We start from the raw sequence: 20,823 nt of genomic DNA, 5'->3' as shown, positions 1-20,823 counted from the left end.
CACCACTCCCCTACAACCAGAGCTCATCCCTGTAGGACCCGGCACCACTCTTCTATAACCATAGTCTATCTTTTAGGTCCCACAACCACGGCTCTACAACCAGACTGCATCTTTCTAGGACCCATCACATCTCCTCTACAGCCAGATTCTGTTTCCATTTTTCTTCTCTGAGATCCCGGCTCAGGATTGGTCACTGTCTTGGGAGGAAATGCCGTATTTCCTTCAATATAATATCAGCACTAAGACGTGATTATTGGAACCGTCTAATGAGAGGAAGACGGAGGCTGAAAATGCCAGTTTGCTCTAGTGTGTGTAGTACTATCCCAGGGACCCCGGGACCCCCCCATGGTCCTCTTGGGGGAGTTGTGGGACTCCCCTGTAACTGAGTTATAGGAACCCCCCACCTCTTACCCTCTGGGGCTGAGATATGGAACCCCTATAGTTGCATTATGGGATTTCCATATGGATAAATTATGGGACCCCCTTTTGGCTGACTTTTGGGACCCCTCCCTGTGGATCAGTTCTGGAACCCCCTGTGGATGAGTTTTAGGACCCGCTGTGGATGAGTTCTGGAGCCCCCTGAGGACACCCTTGTGGCTGATTTATGCCCCCCCCCCCATGGATGAGTTCTGCGACCCCCTGTGGATGAGCTTTAGGTCCCCCTTGTGGCGAATTTATGGGACCCCCTGTTGATGAGTTCTGGGACCCCATTGTGGCTGATTTATACCCCCCCCCCCTCCATGGATGAGTTCTGGGACCCCCTTGTGGCTAATTTATGGGACCCCCTGTGGATGAGTTCTGGGACCCCCTTAGATGAGTTCTGGGACCCCCTTGTGGCTGATTTATGCCCCCCCCCATGGATGAGTTCTGCGACCCCCTGTGGATGAGCTTTAGGACCCCCTTGTGGCGAATTTATGGGACCCCCTGTTGATGAGTTCTGGGACCCCATTGTGGCTGATTTATACCCCCCCCCCCCTCCATGGATGAGTTCTGGGACCCCCTTGTGGCTAATTTATGGGACCCCCTGTGGATGAGTTCTGGGACCCCCTTAGATGAGTTCTGGGACCCCCTTGTGGCTGATTTATGCCCCCCCCCCCCCAATGGATGAGTTCTGGGACCCCCTGTGGAGGAGTTTTAGGACCCCTTGTGAATGTGTTCTGGAACACCGTGCGGAGGAGTTATGGGACACACAACCCCCACCGGATAAGTTCTGTAACCCTCTGTGGGTGAGTTCTGGAGCCCCCGGCCCTGTGGACCCCCTTGTGGCTGATTTGTGCCCCCCCCACCCTTAGATGAGTTCTGGGGCCCCCTTGTCGCTGATTTATAGGACCCCCTGTGGAGGAGTTATGGGACCACTGTGAACCCCCTTGTGGCTGATTTATGCCCCCCCCCCCCATAGATGAGCTCTGGGACCCCCCCAGTACTTGTACTAAGGACTCTCCGATCATCCCCACCCCCACCACACTCACTACTTCAGCGAAATTCTCCGGAGCCACGCCCCCTCACACAGTATAAGTATACAATGTATCCTCGCAGACTCACCACGGGTGACGTCACACAGCGCGTGCTCCAGCCTGCCATTCATGCCTCTGCAACCAATGGAGCGCCGCCGGGGGCGTGGCTGGGAAGAAGACGAAGAGCTCAGGGGCGGAGACTGCGTGGCCAGGAATGCAGGAGGCGGGTCCCTGAGGGCGGAGAGCCAAGGTGAAGACGTGTGAGGGGCGGGGGAGAAGGCGTGTCCGGGAGGGGGCGGAGCGGAGGGGAAGTAGGGCAGCGGGCGGTGTGTTATGGGGCGCAGTAGGTGACATGTGGCCCCCGGTGTGGGGGGGGGACGTCCTCCTGGTGCCGCTCTACTGCGCCGCCCTGCTGGTCACCGTGTGTACCGTCCGCCACCTCCTGAGACAGCGGAGACCCCGGGGCTTCCCACCGGGACCTACCGGACTCCCCCTCATAGGGAACATCCTGAGCCTGAACTCCACCGAACAACCCCACGTCTACATGACCCGGCTCAGCCACTCCCACGGGGAGGTAAGACCAAAATATTATTACTAATACTGCTACCTCTATTATTATTATTTATTACATATATATATATATTTAATATTATTACTAATACTGCTACGGTTATTATTATTTATTACTATTACATATATATATATTTATTATTATTACTAATACTGCTACTGTTATTATTCTTTATTACTCTTATATATTGTTATTATTTATTACTATTTTATTTAGTAATATTATTATTACTGCTACTGTTATTTATTACTGTTATATATTGTTATTTTTTATTACTAATATATATATATATATATATATATATATATATATATATATATATATATATATATATATTATTATTATTTTTTACTTTTCTTTTTATTATTATTATTATTATTATTATTATTTATTGCTAGTGTATATTATATTTGTATTTATTATTATATATTATTATTATTATTATATATTATTTATTATTCTTATGTTTTACTTTATATAGTATTAATAATTATTATTATTATTATTATTATTATTATTATTATTATTATTATTATTTTATATATTTATTTATTACTATAATATATTATTATTTATTATCATTATATATTATTGTTGTTATTATTATTTATTACTATTATATATTACTGGTATATTTATTTTTACTATAATTAAAATTATTAACATTATTACTATTACATAATAATGATAATACTTATATATTCTTCCACTATTATTACTACTATTCTATAATCCATGGTCATCTAGCCTTATTGCACCCAGGGTGTACATACCAAACTGCATTTCGGCCCCCCCAAGATGTATTATGTGTTAGCAAAAATCCCCCCCCCCCCCACAAATACACTGAGCAGTGAGCACTAATCTGCATGTGCACCCCTAAGCATAAATACCCCCTCCTCCCAGTACAAACCCCCCCCCCCCTGCTGAAACCCCCCCCCCCCTCCCAGCATAAATCTTTGCATCCCCCAAATCCTCCCCCACACACACAAATTCTCTACCCCCTAAAATTTCCCTTCCAATTAAACACTCCCCCCATATCTCTTGCAGGACAAATCCCCTAGACCATGGGTGCTCAACCTGTGGCTCTCCAGCTGTTGCGGAACTACAATTCCCATGAGGCATTGCAAGCTGCTGACAGGTACAAGCATGTCTCCCAAAGGCTGAGGCATTATGGGAATTGTAGTTTTGCAACAGCTGGAGAGCCACAGGTTGAGCACCCATGCCCTAGACCAACACTCTTAGCACCCCCCCCCCCCCATATCATGTTATTTCCCCTCCTAGTACACATCTTCTCCCCCCCCCTCCTAACACAAATCCTCCTAGACCACCCCCTGTATTTATTTTCCTCTCCTAGAACAATTCTTACCCCCTGCTGCCACCCAAGTTACCCCTTCTAACACATATTATCAGCCCCCCTCCAATCTCCTTGTGCCCCCCCCCCCAACTCACATGATGCCACAGTGCCTAGGGCAGTGCCCCTCCCCCCGCCCACCCCTTGTCCCGAACCTGCCTCTACTATTATATACTGCCCCCACCTACTGTGTAAGTGACCAGACAGAGCCACCGCCATGGGAAGGGAATACTATTAGGGCTCTTTCACACGTCCGTTCAGTTTTTCAGATCCGTTTTTTTTTCATCAGTTGATCCGTTTTTCCATCAGTTTTTCGTCAGTTTTTCATCAGCTTTTGCATCAGTTTTTCCATCCGTTTTTTCATCCGTTTTTTTTTGGGGCTTTTTACATAGAAAAACGGATGTTAGCGGAACGGATCATCCGTTAACGTCCGTTTTTCGTCCGTTCCGTTTTTTAGACGGAAGAAAAATAGGGTTTTCTTCCGTCCAAAAAAATGGAACTGAACGCAGACGGATGCTAACGGACGCTAGCCCATAGGGAAGCATTGCGGTCCGTTAACGGACGTCCAAAAAACGGACGAACGGAACGGACGTGTGAAAGAGCCCTTACTATTATTATATACTGCCCCCCCATTACTATTATTATATACTGCCCCCCATTACTATTATATACTGCCCCCCCATTACTATTATTATATACTGCCCCCCCATTACTATTATTATATACTGCCCCCCATTACTATTATATACTGCCCCCCCATTACTATTATTATATACTGCCCCCCCATTACTATTATATACTGCCCCCTTACTATTATTATATACTGCCCCCCCATTACTATTATATACTGCCCCCTTACTATTATTATATACTGCCCCCCCATTACTATTATTATATACTGCCCCCCATTACGATTATATACTGCCCCCCAATAACTATTATTATATACTGCCCCCATTACTATTATATATTGCCCCCCATTACTATTATATACTGCCCCCATTACTATTATTATATACTGCCCCCATTACTATTATATATTGCCCCCCATTACTATTATATACTGCCCCCATTACTATTATTATATACTGCCCCCCCCCATTACTATTATATACTGCCCCCCCATTACTATTATATACTGCCCCCTTACTATTATTATATACTGCCCCCCCCATTACTATTATTATATACTGCCCCCCCATTACTATTATATACTGCCCCCCCATTACTATTATATACTGCCCCCCCATTACTATTATATACTGCCCCCCCATTACTATTATATACTGCCCCATTACTATTATTATATACTGCCCCCCATTACTATTATTATATACTGCCCCCATTACTATTATATATTGCCCCCCATTACTATTATATACTGCCCCATTACTATTATTATATACTGCCCCCCATTACTATTATTATATACTGCCCCCATTACTATTATATATTGCCCCCCATTACTATTATATACTGCCCCCATTACTATTATTATATACTGCCCCCCTTACTATTATTATATACTGCCCCCCCATTACTATTATATACTGCCCCCATTACTATTATTATATACTGCCCCCCCTCCTCGGTGTGTACATGACCAGACCGAGCCTCAGAAACATGGAGGTAATATTATAAATGCCGTCACCCAGAATGTAGCCACATTATGAGGGGGGGGGGGCACTGAGAGGTATATCATCCATATTATTATTATATCTGGCCCATTCTCTGTATAGACACGGGGGGGGGGGGGTCCGCTTTGCTCAGTGGGGGATCTGTTTGCTGATTGGAGGAGAGCGGGGGAATGCCTGGACTTCATTCACTCAGTTTATACAGATAGGACACGCCCCTTCCTGTGCTCCATGGGTGGTCTGGTGTGACCCCGCGGGCACGCGACTGTCCTACGATCCGATCCACCTTGACAGAGGGGAACCGATCCCTTTCCGGAGGTAGATGGGTGTAAACGGAGATACCCGCCAGTTCATAGAGATACCCGGACCACCCGATCCGATCCACCCTGACAGAGGGGAACCGATCCCTTTCCGGGGGTAGATGGGTGTAAACGGAGATCCCCGCCTGTTCATAGAGATCCCCGGACCACCCGATCCGATCCACCCTGACAGAGGGGAACCGATCCCTTTCCGGGGGTAGATGGGTGTAAACGGAGATACCCGCCAGTTCATAGAGATACCCGGACCAGTTCATAGAGATACCCGGACCACCCGATCCATCCGCCTGGAAAACCAACAGGGAGGCCTAATTATTATTTATTGATTATTTATTACCATTTACCAAACCCACAGTGTACAGAGCCAAGGGGGGAATGATATTAAGTATCCCACAAAAGTAAGTACGCCCATCAGTCACATTTGTGACCCCCAAGACCACCACTGCCTTGCTAAAGAAGCTGAGGGTAAAGGTGATGGACTGGCCAAGCATGTCTCCAGACCTAAACCCTACTGATCATCTGTGGGAGGGAAAGGTCTCCAACATCCACCAGCTCCGTGATGTCATCATGGGGAAGAGGACTCCAGTGACAACCTGTGATGTCATCATGGGGGAGGGGAAGAGGACTCCAGTGACAACCTGTGAAGCTCTGGTGACCTCCATGCCCAAGAGGGTTAAAAATAATGGCGGCCACAGAAAATATTGACACTTTGGGCCCAATTTGGACATTTTCACTCAGGGGGTGTACTGACTTTTGTTGCCAGCGGTTTAGACATTAATGGCTGTGTGTTGAGTGATTTGTTATACAAGCTGTGCACTCACTACTAGTGGTGCAACGGATCACAGTTGATCCGTGATCCGAACGGGTCACCCCCTTCGGATCGGCACACACTGTGATCCGCAGATTGCCGCGGCTCCGGAGCTAGGCCGAATGGCCTTTCCTAATGTTATGGGCGCGGCTTCGGCCTAGCTCCGGAGACGCAGCCATCTTGGTACACCCGGCGGCGGCCCTCCTCTGTTTACACCCACAGAGGAGGAGGAGCCCGCACTCGGACGCACCACTGGGAGTCATACTACTGGGGGTGTCTGTCTGTACTACCTCTGGGGGGGGGGTCTGGCTGTACTACCTCTGGGGGGGGGTCTGGCTGTACTACCTCTGGGGGGGGGTCTGGCTGTACTACCTCTGGGGGGGGTCTGGCTGTACTACCTCTGGGGGGGGGTCTGGCTGTACTACCTCTGGGGGGGGGTCTGGCTGTACTACCTCTGGGGGGGGGTCTGTCTGCACTACCTGGGGGGGGGGTCTGTCTGTACTACCTGGGGGGGATGTCTGTACTGAGAGGGGGGTGTCTGCACTGAGGGGGTTCTTTACTGAGGGGGGACTATAGTTGGTGGGGGGGGGGGGGGGGTGACTCCATTTTTTTTCTGCACCGGGTGACACCAACCCTGGTGACGCCACTGCAGTGGGGGGGGGGATGTGGATATTACAGTGGGGGGGATGTGGATATTACAGTGGGGGGGATGTGGATATTCCAGTGGGGGGGATGTGGATATTACAGTGGGGGGGGGGAGATTTTTTTTTTTTTTGCTGATCCGAAAAATGATCCAATCCGTGACTCCTGATCCGAGGAACGATCCAAACCGTGAGTTTTTTCATCCGTTGCACCCCTACTCACTACACAACATTGTAGATACAAAGTGTCATTTCTCCAGTGTTGTCACATGAAAAGATACAAGAAAATGTGACCGAGGGGTGTACTTACTTTTGTCACATACTGTGTATATATATATATATATATATGGTAGGTGTATATCAGATGACTATTGGGGTGGAGTGATGGTGAAATTTCTCGTTCTCTCCCATACATTCCACAGACATACACTCGCTCCGGATTCTTGTTCCTCATTGGCTGATATTCTGGGTGGTGATTGGGCGGTTGTGTTTCCTGACACCATGTGCTTCCAGGAATCCCGTGTAGTGGTTGTCGGGGTGACGGGGTGTAAACTACGTTCAGTGAACTGAGCTGTCAAAGTTCACGCAGAGAGGGTGATGCAATGTCGCCTGTTCATTGAGTGCTCTCCCCCTCCCCCGACCCTGGCACTGATGCTAATACCATGTTACATATTACATGGGGGGCGGGGTAATGTTACATATTACATGGGGGGCGGGGTAATGTTACATATTACATGGGGGGCGGGGTAATGTTACATATTACATGGGGGGCGGGGTAATGTTACATATTACATGGGGGGCGGGGTAATGTTACATAGTGACACGTCTGTGTCCCGGCCACATGGGGATCGGGTATGGGGGATCGCAGCGCACACTCACATGGACGCTCTAGATATGGTCACAGCGAGGGCCCTAGGAGCGGAAGGGCCCCATGTACTCTTCATTAATGATCATCTTCATGCAACAATAATGAAGCTTGGAAGAAAAGTCCTGCGACCTTCTCAGGGAGTTCTGTAACAATTTCCAGAATAGAAAGAAAGTAGCCAAAACGTTTTCATCCAAATTTGCTACTTAAAGTGACACTGAAGTCTCGGGCGCGCCGCATCGCAAAGAAGCGACTCCGACAGGCGCTTGAGCTTTTTTTGAGCTCTTATTTTTCTCTGCTGGTGTTCTGTCGAATAGTGCCCTCCCTCGAAAAGTGCCCGCGCATGCGCAGTACGGAAGGCCACTCCAGCTGACGTGATGTCGCATTGCGCATGCGCACATCGTAGGAGGCATTCGTCAACGTGATGTACCATTTGACGGGTAGAATTGAAAGCTGTGCAAACAGCGTAGTTGTCAGATTGCCTCGCTGTTGCAGGGCGGGTTTTATCTGTGTTGCAACCCGCCCTCAGACACTGGCAGACCCCGCCCTCAGACACTGGCAGAACCCGCCCTCAGACACAGGCAGAACCCGCCCTCAGACACTGGCAGAACCCGCCCTCAGACACTGGCAAAACCCTCCCTCAGACACTGGCAGAACCCGCCCTCAGACACAGGCAGAACCCGCCCTCAGACACTGGCAGAACCCGCCCTCAGACACTGGCAGAACCCGCCCTCAGACACTGGCAGACCCCGCCCTCAGACACTGGCAGAACCCGCCCTCAGACACTGGCAGAACCCGCCCTCAGACACTGGCAAAACCCTCCCTCAGACACTGGCAAAACCCGCCCTCAGACACTGGCAGAACCCGCCCTCAGACACAGGCAGAACCCACCCTCAGACACTGGCAGAACCCGCCCTCAGACACTGGCAGAACCCGCCCTCAGACACTGGCAGAACCCGCCCTTAGACACTGGCAAAACCCGCCCTCAGACACTGGCAGAACCCGCCCTCAGACACTGGCAGAACCCGCCCTTAGACACTGGCAAAACCCGCCCTCAGACACTGGCAGACCCCGCCCTCAGACACAAGTAGAACACGCCCTCAGATACTGGCAAACCACGCCCTCAGACACTGGCAGACCCCGCCCTCAGACACTGGCAGAACCCGCCCTCAGACACTGGCAAAACCCGCCCTCAGACACTGGCAGAACCCACCCTCAGACAATGGCAGAACCCGCCCTCAGACACTGGCAAAACCTGCCCTCAGACACTGGCAGAACCCGCCCTCAGACACTGGAAGAACCTGCCCACAGACACTGGCAGAACCCGCCCTCAGACACAGGCAGAACCCGCCCTCAGACACTGGCAGAACCCGCCCTCAGACACTGGCAAAACCCACCCTCAGACACTGGAAGAACCTGCCCACAGACACTGGCAGAACCCGCCCTCAGACACTGTATTAGGGGTGTAGTAGGGGTGTAGTAGATGTGTAGTAGAGGTGTATTAGGGGGTGTAGTAGATGTGTAGTAGGGGGTGTATTAGGGGTGTAGTAGAGGTGTAGTAGGGGGTGTGGTAGAGGTGTAATAGGGGGTGTATTAGGGGTGTAGTAGGGGGTGTGGTAGAGGTGTAATAGGGGGTGTATTAGGGGTGTAGTAGAGGTGTAGTAGGGGGTGTGGTAGAGGTGTAATAGGGGGTGTATTAGGGGTATAGTAAAGGGGTAGTAGGGGGTATATTAGGGGTGTAGTAGGGGGTGTGGTAGACGTGTAATAGGGGGTGTATTAGGGGTGTAGTCGAGGTGTAGTAGGGGGTGTGGTAGATGTGTAGTAGAGGTGTATTAGGGGGTGTAGCAGATGTGTAGTAGAGGTGTATTAGGGGGTGTAGTAGATGTGTAGTAGGGGGTGTATTAGGGGTGTAGTAGAGGTGTAGTAGGGGGTGTGGTAGAGGTGTAATAGGGGGTGTATTAGGGGTGTAGTAGGGGGTGTGGTAGAGGTGTAATAGGGGGTGTATTAGGGGTGTAGTAGAGGTGTAGTAGGGGGTGTGGTAGAGGTGTAATAGGGGGTGTATTAGGGGTATAGTAAAGGGGTAGTAGGGGGTATATTAGGGGTGTAGTAGGGGGTGTGGTAGACGTGTAATAGGGGGTGTATTAGGGGTGTAGTCGAGGTGTAGTAGGGGGTGTGGTAGATGTGTAGTAGAGGTGTATTAGGGGGTGTAGCAGATGTGTAGTAGAGGTGTATTAGGGGGTGTAGCAGATGTGTAGTAGGGGGTGTATTAGGGGTGTAGTAGGGGTGTAGTAGTGTTGTCTACTTCCAGCTTCCAGGAGCATCAGCCAGTTCTAGGATATACATAGTTGGTCCAAGCTGTAATTATCTATCATATTCATACAAGGAATTCTTATTTAAGGGAATCAGGACAGGGTGAGCTGTGACATCATGATGTTGGAATTGTGACATCACAGGTCAGTGGATCTCTCCCTCACATTGCCTCCTCCTGTCTTCCCAGATCTTCAGTCTGGACCTCGGTGGGATCTCCACCGTCGTTCTGAATGGTTATGATGCGGTGAAGGAGTGTCTGGTGCGCCAGAGTGATGTCTTCGCTGACCGTCCATCACTCCCGTTATTTCTAAAGATGACCAAGATGGGAGGTAAGTACCGGAGATCCGTATCGTGTGACCTTCCTCATTGGGTAATGGCCAACTGTTCTGTATAGTATTCATCCAACTGTCCATCCAGAGCCTCTGGTTCATCAGTAGACACGTGCAATTCGTTTCGTTTCCGAATTAGTTATTTTGACAAATTTGTTAATTCCGTAATTTCTGACATTCATAAATTTGAGATTTCAGAAATTCGAAGATCCAGAATTCGAAAATCGGAAATGCAAAAATGCGAAGATCGGGCAATTTTCGAAAATTCAGAATTTCCGAATTTTCGATTTTCTGAATCTTCAAATTTCAGAATTTAAGAATTTCCGAAAAAAGCTAAAAAAACTAAAATGAAAATGAAACGAATTTTTCGGCAATGTCTATTCTTCTACATTGTAGGCGGTATGAAGGAATCGGCATATTTGGTTATTTGGTTTGGTGTTTACAAACTTCCATGGTAGTCATTTTTATGGGTTTCCTGTCGCAGGTCTGTTGAACGCGAAGTACGGCCGCTGTTGGACGGAGCACCGGAAGTTGGCGGTGAGCTGCTTCCGGAATTTTGGTTATGGTCAGAAATCTTTCGAAAGTAAAATTTTAGAAGAGTCCTTTTTTTTCCTGGACGCCGTGGACACCTACAAGGGGAAAGCCTTCGATCCGAAGCACCCGATCACCATCGCCGTCTCCAACATCTCCAACCTCATCCTGTTCGGGGAGCGCTTCCGGTACGACGACAACGAGTTCCTGCACATGATCGAGATCTTCAGCGAGAACATCGAGCTGGCCACCAGCGCCTGGGTCTTCCTCTACAACGCCTTCCCGCTCATCGGCTTCCTGCCCTTCGGCAAGCACCAGCAGCTGTTTAAGAACGCCGACGAGGTCTACAACTTCCTGCTGCGTTTAATCGAGCGATTTTCGGAAAACCGCAAGCCGCATTCGCCGCGGCACTTCATAGACGCCTATCTGGATGAAATGGAGAAGAATGCCGCAGATCCCAACAGCACGTTGTCCACGGAGAACCTGATATTCTCAGTGGGAGAGCTGATCATTGCCGGGACCGAGACCACGACCAACGTCCTCCGCTGGGCTATCCTCTTCATGGCGCTCTACCCCAACATCCAAGGTGGGCTTCTAATGCCTTCTTACAGGGTTTCCTGGGTCTGTGCCCATTATGAGAGGTTCCCACCATCCCTGTGCTGAGTTCCCGGGTCTGTACACCCGCTGTGCCCATTATGAGAGGTTCCCACCATCCCTGTGCTGAGTTCCCGGGTCTGTACACCCGCTGTGCCCATTATGAGGGATTTCCATCACCCCTGTGCTGAGTACCTGGGTCTGTACACCCGCTGTGCCCATTATGAGGAGTTCCCACCATCCCTGTGCTGAGTTCCCGGGTCTGTACATCCGCTGTGCCCATTATGAGGGGTTCCCACCATCCCTGTGCTGAGTTCCCGGGTCTGTACCCCCGCTGTGCCCATTATGAGGGGTTCCCATCATCCCTGTGCTGAGTTCCCGGGTCTGTACACCCGCTGTGCCCATTATGAGGGGTTCCCAGCATCCCTGTGCTGAGTTCCCGGGTCTGTACACCCGCTGTGCCCATTATGAGGGGTTCCCACCATCCCTGTGCCAAGTTCCCGGGTCTGTACACCCGCTGTGCCCATTATGAGGGGTTCCCACCATCCCTGTGCTGAGTTCCCGGGTCTGTACACCCGCTGTGCCCATTATGAGGGGTTCCCACCATCCCTGTGCCAAGTTCCCGGGTCTGTACACCCGCTGTGCCCATTATGAGGGGTTCCCACCATCCCTGTGCTGAGTTCCCGGGTCTGTACACCCACTGTGCCCCATTATGCGGGGTTCCCACCATCCCTGTGCTGAGTTCCCGGGTCTGTACACCCGCTGTGCCCATTATGAGGGGTTCCCACCATCCCTGTGCTGAGTTCCCGGGTCTGTACACCCGCTGTGCCCATTATGAGGGGTTCCCACCATCCCTGTGCTGAGTTCCCGGGTCTGTACACCCGCTGTGCCCATTATGAGGGGTTCCCGCCATCCCTGTGCTGAGTTCCCGGGTCTGTACACCCGCTGTGCCCATTATGAGGGGTTCCCACCATCCCTGTGCCAAGTTCCCGGGTCTGTACACCCGCTGTGCCCATTATGAGGGGTTCCCACCATCCCTGTGCTGAGTTCCCGGGTCTGTACACCCGCTGTGCCCATTATGAGGGGTTCCCACCATCCCTGTGCTGAGTTCCCGGGTCTGTACACCCGCTGTGCCCATTATGAGGGGTTCCCACCATCCCTGTGCCAAGTTCCCGGGTCTGTACACCCGCTGTGCCCATTATGAGGGGTTCCCACCATCCCTGTGCTGAGTTCCCGGGTCTGTACACCCGCTGTGCCCATTATGAGGGGTTCCCACCATCCCTACTCTTAGAGGTATGACATGATAGGCTTCCTTGAACCCTCAGGTATCGATCACCCCCTGATTGCTGACTTTTGTATCTTTCTGAACACTGAGTTTTTTCTTCACTCTTTTTATAGGTCAGGTCCAGAAAGAGATCGATTCCGTGGTTGGACCAAACCGCATCCCATCCTTAGAAGATCGTCCCGCCATGCCGTACACCGAGGCCGTCCTCCACGAGATCCTGCGATTCTGTAACATCGCCCCGCTGGGGATTTTCCATGCCACATCCAGAGACACTGTGGTCAGAGGGTACTCCATCCCCGCGGGCACCACCGTCATCACCAACCTCTACTCTGTGCACTTCGACCAGAAGTATTGGACCAATCCGGAGATCTTCTACCCAGAGAGGTTCCTGGACAGCGGCGGGCAGTTCATCAAGAAGGAGGCCTTCGTCCCCTTCTCATTGGGTGAGACCAAAGAGGACCAGTCATGGCAGAACGCTGCTTTCTAAGAATCTAGGTTGTCCCCATCCAAAGACATTTCTTATTCTAACGTTCAAATGCCTAGATTCACGTAGATGGCCGCAACTTTGCGGCGGCGTAGCTTAGCGTGTTTAAGCTATGCCGCCGTAAGTTAGCCAGGCAAGTACATGATTCACAATGTACTTGCCTGCTAAGTTACGGCGGCGTAGCCTAAATCGGCGGGCGTAAGGGCGCCTAATTCAAATCTGTTTATGGGGGGCGTGTTTTATGTTAATGAGGCTTGACCTCACGTTTTTTACGTTTTTTGTTACTGCGCATGCGCCGGGCGCCTACATTTCCCAGTGTGCATTGCGGCTAAGTACGCCGCACGGACCTATTGATTTTGACGTGGACGTAAACGACGTAAATCACGATTCGCGGACGACTTGCGCAAACGGCGTAAAAAAATCGAATTTCGCGGCGGTGAACGGCGGCCATACCTAACATTACTATTCCACTAGAGCCTAGCTCTAACTTTACACGGCCTATCTCTTACGTAAACGGCGTAAAAGTACTGCGTCGGCCGGGCGTACGTTCGGGAATCGGCGTATCTACTAATTTGCATAATCTACGCCGACCGCAATGGAAGCGCCACCTAGCGGCCATCCAAAATATTGCAACCTAAGATAGGACGGCGTAAGCCGTCGTATCTTAGATATGTTTAAGCGTATCTCTGTTTGAGCATATGCTTAAGCATAAGTTGGCGCAGATTCTGAGTTAGGTCGTCTTATCTACTGATACGCCGGCCTAACTCTTACTGAATCTACCTAAGAGTCTTTTAATACACTTCACATATCGGGAACTCGCATTCCCTCTAGCGATTTTCACGCGGTTTGGCGTGTCACGCCTAGGGCAGCCCGCTCGCACGTTTCCCACCCTAAAGAAGCTCCTTTTTGGGGCGACAAGCTTTGTGCAGTTTTTACTGACGATCGCAGCAAAATCGCACCGCGTTTGGAGGGCCATTTAGAATAAAACGTTGCCGCGATTGTCACGTGATTTGGAACTGCGCTGATTCCAAACCGCCATGTGCCAACGGAGCCGCAATTTCAGCTTTTCGATTCTAATTGTATATTTATCTGTTTTCAAAGCAGATAAAAGATACAAAATGTTTCTATACAATGTATCGGATTTGTTCTCCAGTCCCGGCCAATAGATAGAGGTCCCCATAGAGCAGGAAATCTGATAAAGAGAACCTGTCACCTTATCAAAGATCTGACCAATGGACACCCATCAATCACCACAATATACCTGTACAGTCCCAACAGACAGGGGGGGTAATTCTGCGTGCAGCGGGGCCCTGGAACGAATTTGTATCCACTAGTGCCCCACACAGTGGCGGCCGGTGTTTAACATTTTTTGGGGGGGCAAAAATCTGAAAAAAAAACATAAATTTCCGCCACTGTGCCATCAAACGCAGCCACTGTACCCATAAATTGCTGACACTATGCCTATCAATTGCCACTACTGTGCCCCAACAAATGCTGCCAGTGTGCCCATCAATTTCCGCTACTGTGCCCATCAATTGCCGCTACTGTGCCCCATCAGATGCTGCCAGTGTGCCCATCAATTTCCGCTACTGTGCCCATCAATTGCCACTACTGTGCCCCAACAAATGCTGCCAGTGTGCCCATTAATTGCCACTACTGTGCCCCTTCAGATGCTGCCAGTGTGCCCATCAATTTCCGCTACTGTGCCCATCAATTGCCGCTACTGTGCCCCATCAGATGCTGCCAGTGTGCCTATTAATTGCTGCTACTGTGCCCCATCAGATGCTGCCAGTGTGCCTATCAATTGCCGCTACTGTGCCCCATCAGATGCTGCCAGTGTGCCTATCAATTGCCGCTACTGTGCCCCATCAGATGCTGCCAGTGTGCCCATCAATTGCTGCTACTGTGCCCCATCAGATGCTGCCAGTGTGCCCATCAATTGCCGCTACTGTGCCCCATCAGATGCTGCCAGTGTGCCCATCAATTGCCGCTACTGTGCCCCATCAGATGCTGCCAGTGTGCCCATCAATTACCGCTACTGTGCCCCATCAGATGCTGTCAGTGTGCCCATCAATTGCCGCTACTGTGCCCCATCAGATGCTGTCAGTGTGCCCATCAATTCCCGCTACTGTGCCCCATCATATGCTGCCAGTGTGCCCATGAATTGCCGCTACTGTGCCCCATCAGATGATGTCCGTGTGCCCATTAATTGCCGCTACTGTGCCCCATCAGATGCTGCCAGTGTGCCCATGAATTGTCGCTTTTGTGCCCCATCAGATGCTGTCAGTGTGCCTATCAATTGCCACTACTGTGCCCCATCAGATGATGTCAGTGTGCCCATCAATTGCCGCTACTGTGCCCCATCAGATGATGTCAGTGTGCCCATCAATTCCCGCTACTGTGCCCCATCAGATGCTGCCAGTGTGCCCATGAATTGTCGCTTTTGTGCCCCATCAGATGTTGCCCGGCACTTACCTGTCTCGCAGCGGGTCAGCGGCGTTCTCCTGCACGTCCTCCGTGCCTCTATCAGGCGTCCGATCACAGCGCCTGATGTTTCCGCCAATCAGGTGACCGGTAACAGACCCGGCAACCTGATTGGCTGAGAGGCGAATTCCTGCGCTTTGCTAACACACAGCTGAGTGATCAGCGAACGCCCAGCATGGCGCTCACTGATCACTGATTTGGGTGCCTATTAGAGCCTGCCGCTGTAATTCAGGCGAAAATGGGCCGGGCTCCTGAAGAGGGGGTGTCAGCGTGCATTGCGTGAATCTATCTATGGCGATAGAACGATGCAGGAGAGGGGGAGGCGGAAGCTTCCTTAGTTTATGAGGGTGTTGGGTGCTGCTCACCATTTTACCCCTCCCCCCATGGCCCGGAGAACAGACCAGAGTGTTAACGGGTCATTTGCATGATTGTAGGAGGTTCTTATTGTAAAAAAAACAAAAAAAAACTGTATTTATTATTTTTTTTTATCGTTTTTTTTATTTACAGGCCGCCGCCACTGTCTGGGGGAACAGCTCGCCAGGATGGAGCTTTTCCTGTTCTTCACGACCCTCCTCCGCCGCTTCCACCTCCATTTTCCGCACGGCGCAGTACCGAATCTGAAACCGAAGCTCGGCATGACCCTGCAGCCGTATCCATACCTGATCTGTGCTGAGAAACGTTAGCGGTGTGACCCGATGGGCGGGCTGGGGGAGGAGACGAGGTAACCGCGTGAAGAATGGCGCCTTATCCTGGATACCTGACCGCCCGCGGCAGCCATATTGGAGCTTGGGGGATGGTGTACTCCATGTATGACGGTGGGGGATGGTGCTCTCCATGTATGACGGTGGGGGATGGTGCTCTCCATGTATGACGGTGGGGGGATGGTGTACTCCATGTATGGCACTGGGGGGATGGTGTTCTCCATGTATGACAGTGGGGGGTGGTGTTCTCCATGTATGACGGTGGGGGGATGGTGTACTCCATGTATGGCACTGGGGGGATGGTGTTCTCCATGTATGACAGTGGGGGTGGTGTTCTCCATGGATGACGGTGGGGGATGGTGTTCTCCATGGATGACGGTGGGGGATGGTGTTCTCCGTGGATGACGGTGGGGGATGGTGTTCTCCGTGGATGACGGTGGGGGATGGTGTTCTCCGTGGATGACGGTGGGGGATGGTGTTCTCCATGGATGACGGTGGGGGGATGGTGTTCTCCATGTAGGACGGTGGGGGATGGTGTTCTCCATGGATGACGGTGGGGGATGGTGTTCTCCATGTAGGACAGTGGGGGGATGGTGTTCTCCATGTAGGACGGTGGGGGATGGTGTTCTCCATGTAGGACGGTGGGGGGATGGTGTACTCCATGTATGGCACTGGGGGGATGGTGTTCTCCATGTATGACAGTGGGGGTGGTGTTCTCCATGGATGACGGTGGGGGGGATGGTGTTCTCCATGGATGACGGTGGGGGGATGGTGTTCTCCATGGATGACGGTGGGGGATGGTGTTCTCCGTGGATGACGGTGATGGATGGTGTTCTCCATGGATGACGGTGGGGGATGGTGTTCTCCATGTATGATGGTGGGGGATGGTGTTCTCCATGTATGACGGTGGGGGGATGGTGTTCTCCATGTAGGACGGTGGGGGATGGTGTTCTCCATGTAGGACGGTGGGGGGATGGTGTTCTCCATGTAGGACGGTGGGGGGATGGTGTTCTCCATGTATGATGGTGGGGGGTGGTGTTCTCCATGTAGGACGGTGGGGGATGGTGTTCTCCATGTAGGACGGTGGGGGATGGTGTTCTCCATGTAGGACGGTGGGGGGTGGTGATCTCCATGTATGACGGTGGGGGGGGGGGGGATGGTGTTCTCCATGTATGATGGTGGGGGTGGTGTTCTCCATGTAGGATGGTGGGGGGTGGTGTTCTCCATGTATGACGGTGGGGGATGGTGTTCTCCATGTATGACGGTGGGGGATGGTGTTCTCCATGGATGACGGTGGGGGATGGTGTTCTCCATGTAGGACGGTGGGGGGATGGTGTTCTCCATGTATGATGGTGGGGGTGGTGTTCTCCATGTAGGACGGTGGGGGGTGGTGTTCTCCATGTAGGACGGTGGGGGATGGTGTTCTCCATGTAGGACGGTGGGGGATGGTGTTCTCCATGTAGGACGGTGGGGGGATGGTGTTCTCCATGTAGGACGGTGGGGGGATGGTGTTCTCCATGTATGATGGTGGGGGATGGTGTTCTCCATGTATGATGGTGGGGGTGGTGTTCTCCATGTAGGACGGTGGGGGGTGGTGTTCTCCATGTATGATGGTGGGGGATGGTGTTCTCCATGTATGATGGTGGGGGTGGTGTTCTCCATGTAGGACGGTGGGGGGTGGTGTTCTCCATGTAGGACGGTGGGGGGTGGTGATCTCCATGTAGGACGGTGGGGGGTGGTGTTCTCCATGTATGACGGTGGGGGATGGTGTTCTCCATGGATGACGGTGGGGGATGGTGTTCTCCATGTAGGACGGTGGGGGATGGTGTTCTCCATGTAGGACGGTGGGGGATGGTGTTCTCCATGTAGGACGGTGGGGGATGGTGTTCTCCATGTATGACGGTGGGGGGTGGTGTTCTTGGGGTCATAGGCAGCATTCCTCCTCCTCTAAACACAGAGAGTTGAGTTGATGCCAAAGATCTTGATTTTGGTCTCCTCTGACCACAACCCCTCCCCCCATTTCACCTCGGAATCATTCAGATGTTCAATAGAAGACATCAGACGGGCTGTACATGTGATTTCCTGAGCAGGGGGACCTTGCGGGGGCTGCAGGATTTCAGTCCCTCCCGGTGTAGTGTGTTACTGATTGTTTTCTCGGTGACGATGGTCCCAGCTGAGATCATTGACAAGATTCTCCCTGGGTTGTCACCGCATCCCTTTAGACCTGAACACCTCTTTTTCTTCATTAATATTTGGTTAGTTTAATATCCCCACCTCTTTGGGGACCAAAGAATTCAAGTGGGGGGGAGAATGTAGCCATGAAGTACACAGGTTCTGAGGCTGATTTAAGGTGGTGATTAAACTCACTTGGTGCCTCATCTGCATTAAATCAGACCCTGTGTACTTCATGGCTACATTCTCCCCCCACTTGAATTCTTTGGTCCCCAAAGAGGTGGGGATATTGAACTAACCAAACATTAATGAAGAAAAAAAGGTGTTCGGGTTTATAGGGATGAGATGGCAACACTAAGACCGAGAGAGAGTCACCGTTATTTTGTGTTTCTTCCATTATTGAATAAATCCCACCAACTGTTGTCTCCTCTCACCAATCTGCTTGGCGATGGTCTTGTAGCCCATTCCAGCCTTGTGTAGATCTCCAATCTTCTCCCCGACATCCTTGGACAGATCTTTGATCTTCCCATGGGGGAGAGATTGGAATCTTATTGGTTGCTTCTGTGAACAGGTGCTTCCCCATACTCCCTGTGCACTGCTTCCCCGTACTCCCTGCACACTGCTTCCCCATACTCCCTGTGCACTGCGCACTGCTTCCCCGTACTCCCTGCAGTGTGGACCTGCTTCCCCGTACTCCCTGCACACTGCTTTCCCATACTCCCTGCGCACTTCTTCCCTGTACTCCCTGCGCACTGCTTCCCCATACTCCCTGTGCACTGCGCACTGCTTCCCCGTACTCCCTGCAGTGTGGACCTGCTTCCCCGTACTCCCTGCACACTGCTTTCCCATACTCCCTGCGCACTTCTTCCCCGTACTCCCTGCACACTGCTTTCCCATACTCCCTGCGCACTTCTTCCCCGTACTCCCTGCAGTGTGGACCTGCTCCTTTTCCGTACTCCCTGCAGTATGGACCTGCTACTTCCCCGTACTCCCTGCAGTATGGACCTGCTGATTTCCCGTACTCCCTGCACACTGCTTCCCCGTACTCCCTGCACACTGCTTCCCCGTACTCCCTGCACACTGCTTCCCCGTACTCCCTGCAGTGTGAACCTGCTGCTTCTCCGTACTCCCTGCAGTGTCCACCTGCTTCGCCCATACTCCCTTTAGGGCTGGGCAACCCCCCCCTTCATACTCCAATGAATGCCAAACCCCTCCCCCACATTCCCTGCAGTGCAGAGACCCTCCTCCTCATTCCCTGCTGTGCCGAGCCCCTCCCCCACATTTCTTGCAGTGCTGAGCCCCTCCTCCACACTCCCTGCCGCGTCACGTCTGCTGGTAACCAGGTTTGGATTTATTCCCCCCCCCCCCCCAGTGACTTCGATCTCATCCAATCACGGTGCAGATGGTGAACGCTGTGGTTTTAGGTGACTTTTATTTAGTTTTCTATATAACACTTGGGGGAAAGTTTATAAAGCGGAGAATCCGACATTCACTGCGGGGGAATCTGTCAGGGCCGCGTGTGAGACGGAGTGTTGGGTAAATCTTCCCGTGTTGTCTGTATGTTGTATGTTCTCCGGACGTCTTCTCTACTCCTATTTATACACATTCATTATCTTTATTATTATTCTGTTCAGATTTTATAACAACAAAATAAATATTTTTGCTCAGCAGAAATCAGTTTTTTTCTTCTCATTTATTTGTATCAAATCCAACAATTGTGAGCGTGTGCAGGATCTCAGCGTGACGTGTGCAGGAGCTCAGTGTGACGTGTATGGTATGACGTGTGCAGGAGCTCAGTGTGACGTGTACGGTATGACGTGTACAGAAGCTCAGGGTGACGTGTACGGTATGACGTGTACAGAAGCTCAGGGTGACGTGTACGGTATGACGTGTACGGACTCTCAGGGTGACGTGTACGGTATGACGTGTGCAGGAGTTCAGCGTGACGTGTACGGTATGGCGTGTGCAGGAGCTCAGCGTGACGTGTACGGTATGACGTGTGCAGGAGCTCAGTGTGACGTGTACGGTATGACATGTGCAGGAGCTCAGTGTGACGTGTACGGTATGACGTGTGCAGGAGCTCAGTGTGACGTGTACGGTATGACGTGTGCAGGAGCTCAGCGTGACGTGTACGGTATGACGTGTACAGAAGCTCAGGGTGACGTGTACGGTATGACGTGTACGGACTCTCAGGGTGACGTGTACGGTATGACGTGTGCAGGAGCTCAGCGTGACGTGTACGGTATGACGTGTGCAGGAGCTCAGTGTGACGTGTACGGTATGACGTGTGCA

At 51.3% G+C, this 20,823-nt stretch overlaps 1 protein-coding gene across 1 annotated transcript; it reads left to right on the top strand.

Moving 5' to 3' along the window:
• Positions 1-1,745: 1,745 nt before the first annotated feature.
• On the top strand, positions 1,746-16,505 carry LOC120916935 (vitamin D 25-hydroxylase). Its single transcript, XM_040327858.1, has 5 exons — positions 1,746-2,028; positions 10,139-10,280; positions 10,765-11,397; positions 12,804-13,133; positions 16,166-16,505. Exons 1-5 carry the CDS (start codon positions 1,807-1,809, stop codon positions 16,339-16,341), a joined length of 1,503 nt encoding a protein of 500 aa, XP_040183792.1. The 5' UTR covers positions 1,746-1,806; the 3' UTR covers positions 16,342-16,505.
• The last annotated feature ends 4,318 nt before the right edge of the window (positions 16,506-20,823 follow it).

The sequence above is a fragment of the Rana temporaria genome, chromosome 11, assembly GCF_905171775.1.
Source record: "Rana temporaria chromosome 11, aRanTem1.1, whole genome shotgun sequence".
NCBI lineage: Eukaryota > Metazoa > Chordata > Amphibia > Anura > Ranidae > Rana > Rana temporaria.
This window is presented reverse-complemented; position numbering and strand designations above follow the sequence as displayed.